The 12,687-nt window shown below is 43.1% G+C and overlaps 1 protein-coding gene across 15 annotated transcripts in view; it reads left to right on the top strand.

The window, feature by feature from the left end:
- The window catches only part of ATP11C (ATPase phospholipid transporting 11C), a 172,596-nt gene that overhangs the window by 57,029 nt on the left and 102,880 nt on the right, over nt 1–12,687 (top strand). Inside the window, exon 1 of one of the 15 annotated variants that reach the window (XM_045051117.1) lies at nt 5,583–6,380. The exons of the other annotated variants lie outside the window; for them this stretch is intronic. Coding sequence (XP_044907052.1) covers nt 6,360–6,380 — 21 coding nt within the window. The 5' untranslated portion in view covers nt 5,583–6,359. Of the gene's footprint in view, nt 1–5,582; nt 6,381–12,687 lie in introns of those variants that run through there. 15 annotated transcript variants of the gene reach the window in all.

Genomic DNA, 12,687 nt, shown 5'->3' with positions numbered 1-12,687 from the left:
TCAAAAACAAAACATTAAAAAAAAAAACAAAACAAAACTCGAGGGCTCCACTGACCAAGCCACCCAGGCTTGAAAGGGGCTTTACTTTGAATACTGGGCCTTTGTAGGGCAGGAGTGAGGTAAGGGTGAAAGCGGGTTCTCTATCAAGGAAAGTGTGTTTGTGTTTGAGAAGAATAAGGACCTTAAGTTAAGGAACCAGGGGGAGATCGAGTGGATGTGAAGCAGCTGACAACATAGGGGAGATGGGATCATCATTGGTGCCGAAAGATGGGAACATGGAGATCAGGAACACAGGGGGAGGCTCATTAGCGGTGTTGAACAGGCGAAGAGGTCCTGTCTTCTGGAACGAGGGAAACGGTTGATGTGCACGCACAAGGAGATGTGAAGAAAGGCCCACCGGTTGACCGTGAGTTTTTTAAGGGATACAGGAGCAAGCTCACCCACGCAGAGAGGAGTGTGGCAGGGGGCTCGAGGAGTCATGGAGCTTTGGATGTCGAGCGTAAGTGGAGAGCGGGATGAACAACACCGAAGTTTGTGGAGTCACCCCGAGGAATTTGTAACGGCATCATTCTTCACGTTAGTGTGGTTTCATCAAACCTGTTCTCTGCTTCCTTCTTGCAGGAGTAGAGAAAGCAGTTTCTGAGATTGGTCCTAGATGTAGGGCTTTATAGGTCAATTATGGCCGAAGGCCACTTTGGGAAAGAATTGAGGGGGCTAGTGAGAGAATAGGTTCCACGAGTCAGCACGATGTTCAGACTTCATAGGGAAGTGAAAGGAAGGGGTTTGAGAAACAGGGTGGGATCAAGAGACTAGAGGTTTTTAAAGAGTTTTTGTAGTGCGAGTGAAAGAGCTGAAAAGCTGAGAGGGGGGAGAGAAGGAGAGAGAGCGAGAGAGAGCTGCTGTTCTTTGAGGTGTCAGAGGTGAAACAGTAGGCGATAACAAATCCTAGTCCGTCACCAAAGCATAGTTGGCTGAAGTAGAGCAAAGATGAAGATCCTCGGAGCACAAGCGTGGGACTTGAAAATCTCGGTTTCTGGGTGAGTTGTCCATGTGAACTGTGGAATTTCTAAGGGTGTGGCAAGAGTTGGCCTAGAGAATAAGGACTGAAGGCTAAATTTCAAAGTCTCCAGTCGATATCACTATGTGACCAGAGATGATAGATAGAAATGATGAAGGTCACTAGAGATAAAGAAGTCCAAGAACTATGAAAGGAATATGGAGTGCATTGTTCACATGAACATTAAAATTTCATAGGATGATGGCAGGAGATGGGATGGAAAGGCTGCCAGTGACCCAGACGAAGGGAAACGTCCAGGAGACATGATATCCATAACGAGGAGAGACGAAAGCTTGTATCTCCACATGGCGTGAGCCCAAAGGGAGGACTTTTCATGAGGTTGGATTAATGGCCTGTTTAAGCCACAGGAGGCGAGAGAGGTTGACTCATACCCCTCTGGGAAAGAGTCTTCAGAAGAGAGCCAGGTGTCCCAAAATGCAGCGGGCCATGTGCCCACTGAGCAGCGCCTCAGCCATTGCTGAGGCCTGGGTTCCCCTGAACTACAAGCTTGACTGTAACGTATGCCAGGCGTGCCTTTGTTCACTGCAGTGTGGACGAGGGCGTGGAGGAAGGAGAGTTTTCTGAGGCCCGTGAGGACCTGGCTGCCCTTGAGAAGGATTAGGAGAGGGTTGGAGCGGATCGTGCTGAGAGAGAGGGCGAGGAGGAATATTTAACCTGGCTGCCGCAAGTTTACACTCCATCGCCTTGGGACGGTCTTCTTTCTGTTCTGGAAGCTGTCCGTCGTGGCCCTAACTTGTCAATGAAACATGGTTCTATTCAAAAGAGAAAGCAAGCCAAATCTTAGGGAAGGCAAGTATTTGTAGGGAAGGTTTCCTGATGTTAAGGGTGTAGACTGTGATTAACCAGGATGGCGGAGTGGGTAGCCCTCAGTTTAATCAGTGGGTTAGGAGAGAGGGAAGGAAGGGGAACAGTGGACTTAGGGGCAGGAGGTGGAGAAAAGGGCCAAGTAGTAGCAGCATGAGGATGGGCAGTTGGGTGGGAGACCTGGGTTGGACTAATTGGTTTGGAGGTTGCCAAGTTTTGGGGGATAAAGACATCTGCAGGAGATGCCAGGCGAGTAGCCCAGAGTGCCAAGGGAGAACCTCCCACCAGCCCTTAACCTCTGCAGTTGGTGTCTGGGTCTGAGCCTGACTAGAGTTCGAGTTGATGTGTTTCTTGCCCCAAACCCTGGCGTTCATTTTATTTAACTAAAGTGAGTCCACTTTGTTCGAATTACAAATTGTAACGATAAACATGTTGTTTTAGAAGTGTAGCCAAAATCCTTAGTTTTGGTATACTTTGTGTTACTTTCACATTTAATTTTTTCCCCCACTGTATTGAAATTTGGTTGGCATATAACATTGTGTAAATTGAAGGCTTACAACGTGATGATTAAAATATATATATATATATATATATACACGCATATACACATATACATACATATATATGTGTATATATATATACACACATATGCACATATACATACATATATATGTGTGTGTATACATATATACACACACACACACACACACACACACACACACACATGATTACCACAATAAGATTCGCTGACATACCCATCACCTCGCAGTGACTTTTTTTTTTTAAACAAGCTTTAAATGTTTATTCCTGGGAGTAAATGAAGAAGTCTCTTCATAGTGTTTTATGGTCACCCTCAGAGCCCAAATCCTGTTTTCACTATAGCAATTGGGTGGTTGGGTGTTTATTCATCTAAATAAATATCCATTTATCTATTTACAAAGAAAACAGAAAGAATGATGGCAAAAGTAAATCTTACGAGTTACCTGGTGGATTGCGTTATGCCACATTTACTGAACTCAACTTTACTTCAGCATTTACAAAGCCAGTTTTGATTAGCTCTTTAATCCTGATTATCGGGTAGACTTCAGTCTACTAACCCAGGTCCAGTGGTGATTATTAGGGAGATTTATAGCCACGGATACCACAAAATTGTACAATGTAGCTGTTTAGGAATTCTTGGGGGTGGGGGGTATTATTTAAGAAGGTAAATCTTTCTCCTGTTTGTCACATAATATACCAGGTAACAGCTAGAGGCTGAGGTCAAGCGATGTACAGTCCTTTACTGTGAACCTTTAAGTATAAATATATAAGATAATCTTACTTTTGGAAGAGCACATTAAAATTAGAAGGTTCGTAGTGACGTTTATATGATAGAGATTATCACACGGCCTGAGCAATCCCGAGTGGCCTACAACTTTCGTGTTGCTGTCGGAGTTTCTTTCTTGAACTTAATTATTCGCAAAGCAAATCCATTCACACATATCAAAGATGAATGGGACTGCCTGCTTGGCAAGCATAAGCATGTTTTAAAAGCGATTCCAAAGATTCGCAAAGATCAACTGTTAAACACATTAACGGGAAAGCAGAACTATTTCTGGCGGTTTCTCTAAATCTAAGCTCTGGAGGGATTCCTGATTGCATTGTGCCCCGTAGTGGCCCGCCCCCCGTTCACCGGGAGCCACATCTTGTGAATGGGAAAACAGGGTGAAGCATGAGGCTTCTGTTGAAAGAGCCTCCATGTTTAGCATAGGAATGATGGTCATCACTGTGCTCTCAGCCCTTCTGATGCTCTTTAAATATTTGTTTCACTTCTAGAAAAGGACAGGGCTTTGGTTTTGGGGGTCTTCCCTCTGCACATATTAATTGACCTGGTTTGAAAGGACAGTAGAAGGTGAATGTCAGAGGCCGGCTGTTTCCAGGTCTAACCTTGTGGCCCTGTCTGTGTCCCCAGCAGCTCACTGCTTCTGAGGACCTTCTTCCCGGGATGGGACGTTTTCTCACCCTGTCTGCCTGCATATGTGCTTTCCTGTCACTCTCAGCACCCGGCCTTGTGCGATTTCGTCGTTGTGGACATTTGATTACACTTGCTGTTTATTTCTGCTTTCAACCTAGTGCCTCAGCCAGAGCCCTCCCACTCTCTGATACTCCCTGAATTCCAACCCTGAGCTGAGTCATTTATCATAACCTTTGAGGAGCCTTTTGAAATTCGCTTTAGTTCTTTTTGCAAGCATTTTGAATGACCTATAGGTCTTCTCGTTCCACTGAAATCCTGAGTAAAGTCATAATGTACTGTTTTGTTTTATGCTCCTGTGCTAATTAAGTATTATCTGGTCAGTGTGGCATAGGTCATTTAAGGAAATATTCGTGATCATTTTGATTTTATAAGCATGCTTTTTTCCCTCTGCTTCCATTTTACAAAGATTGTATCTCTGTTTTTATTCCGGTTGCGCAAATGTTCACATTGAATTCATCTGTGCCACCGTATTGCAAGTATAATAACCCTGAAGATATATTTCAGTTATCTGTTTTAGGATTGCATTTTTTTATGTGGACATTTTTTTTTATCTGTGTTGGAAGCAACTGGTTAGTGGCAGCAAAGAATTTCCTATTCCCCTGTGCTATATAACAGCAACTAACATTTGAGTATTTGGTGTTTGAAGGCACTGCCTCTTAATTGTCTCGTAATTACCAACATCATCCTCATTTATATAGATAGGGAAATCGAGACATGATGTGGTTAAGGAATTTGCCCAAGGTCACTTTGTAAATAAGTGGCAGAACCAGAATTTGAACCCATGTATCTGGCTCCAGAACCCACATGCCCAGCCAGCATGCTCCTCTTCCTTCCCCATCTCTTTGGAATATGTATATTTTTTTAATGTTTATTTATTTTTGAGACAGAGCGCACGTGCGTGCACAAGTGGGGGAGGGGCAGAGAGAGAGAGGGAGACAAAGGATCCGAACCGGGCTCCAGGCTCCAAGCTGTCAGTACAGAGCCCGATGTGAGGCTCGAACCCACGAACCGTGAGATCATGACGTGAGCCGAAGTCAGACGCTCAACCGACTGAGCCACCCAGGCGCCCCTGTGTAACCACTTTGAAACCACTTGGTAATTTCCAGGCTCTCTGAAAGAAGGTAATTAGAATGAAAAGGTCAGAATGCCTCTGAATTTTGAACATCAAAAGTACACCCATTAGAAGATATTTATGACACGGTTAAACTTTGAGACTCTAGTCGTGGTCAAATCATATCCTCATCTCAGCTCATAGCTTGATGATCCTTGGTGATCTCAAATGCCTCTAAATGGTATAGTGATTGTGGGGCCAGGCTGTTTAGTCAAATGATGAGCCATATTGATTTGTCTGTACTCCTGTCACTCTGTCCATTTATTTTTCTATCCATCTACAGAAGTCTTCATCTCTTTATAACACACACTCAGGTGTGGCTTATCCTATTAATTTTTTTTTAATGTTTATTTACTTTTGAGAGAGAGAGGGAGGCACAGAATCCAAAGCAGGCTCCAGCCTCTGAGCTGTCCGCACTGAGCCCGACGCGGGGCTCGAACTCACAGACTGAGAGATCATGACCTGAGCCGAAGTCGGACGCTTCACCGACTGAGCCACCCAGGCGCGCCTAGGTGTAGCTTATCCTTATTGAAGAAGCAAATCACGAATGTGTACTCAAAGTATCAGACACAGAGGTCTAAGAATCAATGGCTAATCACCTCGAGGGGGAAGCCAATATGTAAAGGTTTGCCAGTTTTATGTATCTACAGCCCTCTGAATGTTACAGGGTCTCTTGATGAGACGGCTGACTTTGGCATAGTTGAACCTTCAGTTTACTTTCACGGAGACTCGTGCAGGTAATTTCAGTCCAGGAGAACAGTTGGGAATAAACTGAGATGCGTAGAAAATGAGGAGGGAGACCAGTTTGGTAGGAGCGGAGCCTTCTCGCCGGGGATGACTAGTAGAAAATGTAGTTGGAATGACTAGGAAAGGTCAGGCTGTGTTAGAGAAGCCCTGAAACCAAGCACGGTACATTACTACAAGTAAAATCCTGTCACTGTATCCAGATTCCGGTTTGGGAGCACGGCACGTGTGAAATATATAATCGACGTGGAAATGAATTTGATCATAGTCGGGATTAAAAGAGGCCAGAGTTACCCAAGGCTCTGACGTGCATCAACCTGGAAATCTTCCCAGACCGACTCTCCCTGGCCCTAGTCAGTCTCCGCATTTCAGCAGCCCCCCTTCTTCCTTCCTGCTTCCGTGGTCACGTAGTGTGCCCCGCATGGCTTTGAACACTCCCTTCGCTTACGTCCTTCCCGTGTTCTCCTGTCAACCCCATGAGATGAGACGCCTGCATTGGGGTGCGACCCCAGCTCAGAGGCCAGTGGGAGGTAGCATGCAGAGGACCAAGGAGCTAAGTGATTGGGGTGTCCTCCAGTCTGCCCCTGCTTGCTGACTAGAGACCTGCCATGGTGGTGACTGGTGAAAGAGTGAGATGAGGGGGAAAGCCTCTGACTGGCAGGGTGGTGGTGGTGGGGGGGCGGGGATCGGTAGCCTTGGAGGGGGGCAGGTGGAGGCAATGGCATTTCAAATGTGCTCATGTACTCTGGGCAAGGCCAGGTGTGGGGGGCCGACGGAGCCAGGGGCTCATCTTCTTTGCGTGATAACCAGAGATTTCTCAGTCTCGGGAACATGGTTAGCCAGGGGAAATAGGAGGAAAGAAGGATTTTTCCTAGGGAAATTACCACTTAAAAAAAAAAATCCATTATTTGTCAGCTCCAGAGCATTTAACCTGTTCTTTCTTTCTTTTTTCTTTCTTTCTTTCTTTCTTTCTTTCTTTCTTTCTTTCTTTCTTTCTTTCTTTCTTTCTTTCTTTCTTTCTTTCTTTCTTTCTACTTTTCTCGTTTCTACTTTTCTAGTTTCTATTTTCATACTATCAGAATGGCTAAAAATTTTGGTAAGTCAATTTTCGTGGCTGAAATAGACCACTTGTTATGTGTTTGAGTTGTTTCCCACAAAAGATCCACTGTAGTCTCAGCCTTGGGGTAGCAAAAACTGAAGGGAGGAAATTCACTAGGATGGGTTTTGAGCATTGATGAAGGAGAGGTTTTCCTTACAGCTGTGCTGCTCTTCAGTGTTAGGTTTTAATCTTCTTATTTGAAGTTTCATTTGAACAAATAGCTTTCTTTCCCAGCCCCTTGTACCAACAGGCATATCAACCTGAAAACTGCTGAAAGAACTTACTAGTCTTGTTTTCCACTCAGAGGAGGGTATCCGGATTTGGGGTTGATTTCTCGATAGCGTTCTTACAGACTGGAAGCTGCGATCTAACAATTAGTGGTGCCGGTTACATGCTGCTGTTGATTCACTTACGAGTAAACCCTTTGTGCAAGCTTCATTGCAAGTTGTTCTCCCAAAGACTATACAAAAAATATCTGTTAATCACTGAGATGTTATTTTCAAAAATGCAGTTTATTTTCTGGGGTGCCTGGGTAGCTCGGCTGGTTAAGTGTCTGACTTCGGCTCAGGTCACGATCTCGCGGTCTGGGAGTTCGAGCCCCGCGTCGGGTTCTGTTCTGACAGCTCGGAGCCTGGAGCCTGCTTCGGATTCTGTGTCGTCGTCCCCCCCCCCCCCCCCCCCCCGTCTTTCGAAAAGGAATAAACATTAAAAAAAAATAAAAGTAAAAAAAAATGCAGTTTATTTTCACTTCCAAGAAGCGCAGGGATAATCTCAATATTGTATAAACGTCCTTTGACAACTTTAGCAGTCTTTTGTGTGGGGGGACTTTCTATATGTCAGTGATATTTCTCTCTGCTGCTTGCAGAGAAATTAATGTTGCAAAAAATACCCTGCCCCAGTTTATGATTATTAAATGAGGTAGACTGGGAAAGAGCCCAGCGCATGGCTGGCTGACTGGAATTGTGTTTGCCTTGGACCTAGCCTCTGTTCCATAGTGCATACTAGCTGGATGACGGGCCCTCCTGAAGACCTTCTATACCTTGTCCTTGTACGTTACGGCAGGTTATGTCCATGGAAGTCAAAGTAATAGAAGTCTAATCTGATTTTCTTCACAGAAACAATATTACATTGAGGATTATATTGCTGGCCTGATGCCTGACTTTTTTTTTTTTTTTTTTTTTTGCCAGAAATGACCATAACCACCATGTTTAATCAACTGTTTAATCAACTGGAAATGATGAATCTGAATACTGCTCTGCATAAAATTGTCTGAAGTGTATATAGATCAGCTAACAAGGCATCACAATAACCAGTCACATTAAATTAGTGTTTAATGAGCTTGTCTACCAACAAAGTTCTTATTGTCACAATCACGGCCTTGTTTTTTATTGAAACTAACCAGAAGGTTTAAAAAAAAAAAAAAACACTTTCTGCAAAGTCAAGGAATTCATAAAGGGTTTCTTGGGCAGAATGTTGGAGGAGAATTTAGGGGACACTTGGAGTTACGGCTTTTTGAAAAGCTGAGTTGAGATTTTCTTTTTGCTTTGTTCATTGTAAATTCTGTGTAGCAGACATAGATTTTGGAGAAAAGGTCATTGGGCTCTCTTCATTTGAGTTGCCATCAGGGAAGGCTTTCAGGCGAAAGTGACAGCTGAGAGATCTGAAGGGTGATTACAGGTTAAGACGGTCAAGGTCTCTGAGAGGGGATAGTATTCCGTATTCCGTGTGGAGTGAAGTGGGGGCGGGGCCTGGGGCTCACCTAGAATGGAAGGAAGGCCAATGGGCTGTAACTGAGAAAACAAGGAGGAGAGGCTGGGGGCGCTCCAAGGCTGGAGGAGCCGGAGGAAGAGACCTGACTGTGCCAGACCTTGCAGGTCAGAGTAAAGTTTTTAATTTTCGGTTTTAAGATCAGTGGGAAACTATGAAAGCAGGGGACTGGAGGAGTGATCTGATCAGGCTTGCGTTGTTGTGTGGTTGTGAATGTGGTCCTGGCCGGGTCAGCTCTCAGGACACTGCACGGCCATCATTCGTGGTACTTAGCTGATTTGTAGAAGTATTTGTTTCCTATCTGGTCTCCGTCACTACACTCCGAGCTCCTTGAAGGCAGAGACAGCGTCACGTTTTTATTCATCACTTTATCTGCAGTGTCTTGCATAGTAGGGACTCAGTAAACATTGGTTGAATGGATGCATCAGCCATATTAACAGCTTTGCCCCTAGACCTGCTATAAGGCAAGAGTGTTAACTTTTTTTTTTTTATTGCGGTGAGGTTCACATAACAAAATTCGTAATTTTACAGTGAATGATTCAGTGGCATCTCATACATTGACATGTGAAGCCACCAAATCCATCGTGTTCTGTAGCATTTTCATCATCTCAAAAGGAAACTTCATAACCATTTACGTAGTCACTCCCCAGTCTCCCCTCCTTCCAGCTCCTGACAACCACCAACTTGCTTTCTGTCTTTATGGCCTTACCAATTCTGAATATTTTATATACATGGAATCATGCAATATGTGACCTTTTGTTGTCTTCTCTCGCTTAGCATAATGTTTGTAAGATTCATTCATGTTGTGTAGCACGCATCGGTACTTCATTCCTTTTTATGCCTGAATAATATTCCATTCTACGGATATACCATAGTTTGTTTATCTGTTGATGGTATTTGAGTGGTTTCTGGTTTTTGGCTCCTGTAAATAAATCGTGTTGCTCTGAACATCAGCGTACACGTTTTTGTTTGAACACCTGCTTTCAATTCTTTTGGGATGTAGACATAGTAAAATTGCTGACTCATGATAATTCCTTGTTTAGCTTTTTTTTTTTTTTTTTAAGTTTATTTATTTATAATCTTTACACCCAGCAAGGGGCTTAAACTCATGATCCTGAGATCAAGAGTCGTATGCTCTACTGACTGAGCCAGCCCGGTGCCCGCCCCCCCCCCGACCCACCTTGTTTAGCCTTTTGATGAACCACCAAACTGTTTTCCACCTTTAAAATGCATGAGTGTGGGGCGCCTGGGTGGCGCAGTCGGTTAAGCATCCGACTTCAGCCAGGTCACGATCTCGCGGTCCGTGAGTTCCAGCCCTGCGTCGGGCTCTGGGCTGATGGCTCAGAGCCTGGAGCCTGTTTCCGTTTCTGTGTCTCCCTCTGTCTCTGCCCCTCGCCCGTTCATGCTCTGTCTCTCTCTGTCCCAAAAATAAATAAACATTGAAAAAAAAAATTTTAAAAAAATAAAATAAAATGCATGAGTGAACCTCCCCTTTATTTGCATTGACTATTTCATATTTTGGTACCTCGTCACATCGTTGCTCAGTATTATGAAAAGTTACAGTGAAGCTCAAAGGCACACTGGACTGAATTGGATTCTAAATCCATAAAATCAGTGTCCAGCATCATTCTAAGAAAGGCTTGGAACTATTAGGAGAACCCCACCTTTTCCCGTTGCCCACATTTTTAGGATCGAAGATGAGGTCTAAAATCCTGACATCTAAAAAAATTTCTTCCTTCTGAACGTATGTGTTGCTTAGAAACTCTTCTCTTTGGGAGGTGTCTTTTGAGAATTGCGCCGAGAATGATCAGGAAGCCCCATGCAGTCTTACAGCAGAATGTTCTCATCACAGATTAATTTTCTTTTGGTTTGACACATTTATCTTTCTGCCTTTTCCTTTCTGTTTCCGTTTATTCCTCTTTTTTAATTTTTTGAAGTGAACTGTGCCCAGCACCCAGGGAAGAAATGTACCTGCTTGCTTTTGGTCTCGGGCAGAGACTGTAGCAAATGTCGGGGAACCAAACAGGGACACAAGTAGGCCATCTTAGGATATTCAGATACCCTGTAAGATTATTCCTGCCCATCCACAGTCATCAGTCCACAGTCCACCCGTAATTGGCCTCCATTAATTAATAACGGTTGAAATCTGCAGGTGCACTTTCATTTCTGACCTTTGGGAACCATCTGTGTTCTGTCGGGTTCTGCCATTTTTTTCTACTCTTAACTAATGCTGTCATTGTTTTCTTTGTTAGTGTTTAAAAAGTTTTACATCATATTAGAGTTTACAGAGTAGAGTAAGAATAGACTTGGAAATGTATTAACACATTTGGATACACATATGCCCTTTATAATGTGAAGTAGAGTGAACTGCATTGTAGTCGGGAGAATTCTTTGTGCGCATTTAATTATCGAGTATTCGTCATGACTAATCTGCCGTGTTCCACTGGGCAACAAACACTTAATGCTATAACCACTGTGTTGTTCCATGATTTAGCTAAAAGTGTTTTTCCTGTTCAAAGCTTGCCAGGTATTTTGAATGTTGGCTGTAAATTCTTATAATTGTTCTAAATACCCCCTGTGTGTGCTTTGGAAATATCTCATTGCTATTTTCAATCATGTACTTGAACAGAACCTGAAACTACTGCTTGTCCTGTTTGATAAAAAACACACAAAAAATGTTTGGTCTGGGGGTGGTATGACCTTTAATGTTGAGTAGTGCTTGTTTTTGAGAAGTCATAGATTCTGAATGTGTCTGCTCTAATACAAATTCTTTCCAGTGGACTTATATCTGGGTGTGTGTTTCATTTTGTAGTAAAAACCCTTTGTAAAGGTAAAATTTGTAATTCTAAGTGGTTCATTAATTTTTCTAATTGTGCTTATGATGGTTAATCCTAACCTGTTCTAATTTGAAGTTGTTTACACCCTGGATGCCGGGACATGAAGTCCATCCTATTTTATCAGAAGAACAAACTGTCTCCCTTGGGTAATAGGCACATTTGAGGAGGAATATGTTTTTTCACATGTAAAGGTTACCATTAAAGCAGGTGACACTGTGGTGCTTTAAATGGGCATCCTTAAAGCCCCCAAAAGCTAATGTACTTTTTAGCGTACCAAAATTAGCACCCTTAGGACACACGAGTCTTTCCCTGGTCTTTGTGACTTTTCATGTTTCCTTTATTTTTCTCTCCTTTTCTACTTTGAAGCTCACGAATACATTTCATCCTGAATACATTATCTTCTCAAGTGTATTGGTTTGTAAATTACTCTTTATCCTCGAGCGGATAATCTCTTTCCCACCCTTGAACCATTTTTTTGGTTTGTTTTGGTCCATGCCGAAACCAGGTGGCAAATGGTAACAACGTCCAAAACCACATTTCATGTTTTATTGCTAGAAATCTGGCCCCAACTCCCGTGTGTCCTTTTAGATTATTTAGTCAAGCTCTCCTTGCGTTACCTGGGAAGAAACCGATTCTGGGACTTCCCCAAGACACACACAGACTAATCGGGGGAAGGCAATTAGAACCAAGATCTCCTGGTTTCTTGCCTCTCATAATTAAGCCTCAGAAGCAGAAGCACCCACTTGGGATCATAGCCAAACACTTAATTTTCCTTATCTATTTTTGGCATACTCGGAGAGAAATTGTCACAAATTTAATAGTTATCTCACCTCATACTCTTGAGTGCTTTGCCGATATTCCTGATTGTGAAGAAGTAGGAAATAGAATAGCATTGCCCAGGAGGGAGGATTATACAAGCAGCCTTTCTCCTTCTCCGAGGAACCTCATTATTGTCCCACGTAATGCAGTTTGGGAAACGTAGCGTGATGTAGTCTCATAGTCTTCCCAGTCCATCTTACGGTGGCATTTCTAGTTGGCATCACTTGAAGGCATATTAAAGTTTCACAAATCCATTTTTATGGTATACAAGTAATAATCCACACAAATAACACAATGAAGCCATAAAGCCATATTTATTTGATGTGGTCTTCTTTCTTCCATACATACACTGAAAGTTTACATTATGTTTCAAACATATTGCTAATTTTTAGGAATAATTACAGGTCACCCGTT

Source organism: Felis catus, chromosome X (assembly GCF_018350175.1).
Source record: "Felis catus isolate Fca126 chromosome X, F.catus_Fca126_mat1.0, whole genome shotgun sequence".
Lineage (NCBI taxonomy): Eukaryota > Metazoa > Chordata > Mammalia > Carnivora > Felidae > Felis > Felis catus.
The sequence above is the reverse complement of the archived record's forward strand: the minus strand, read 5'-3'. Positions and strand labels throughout refer to the sequence as shown.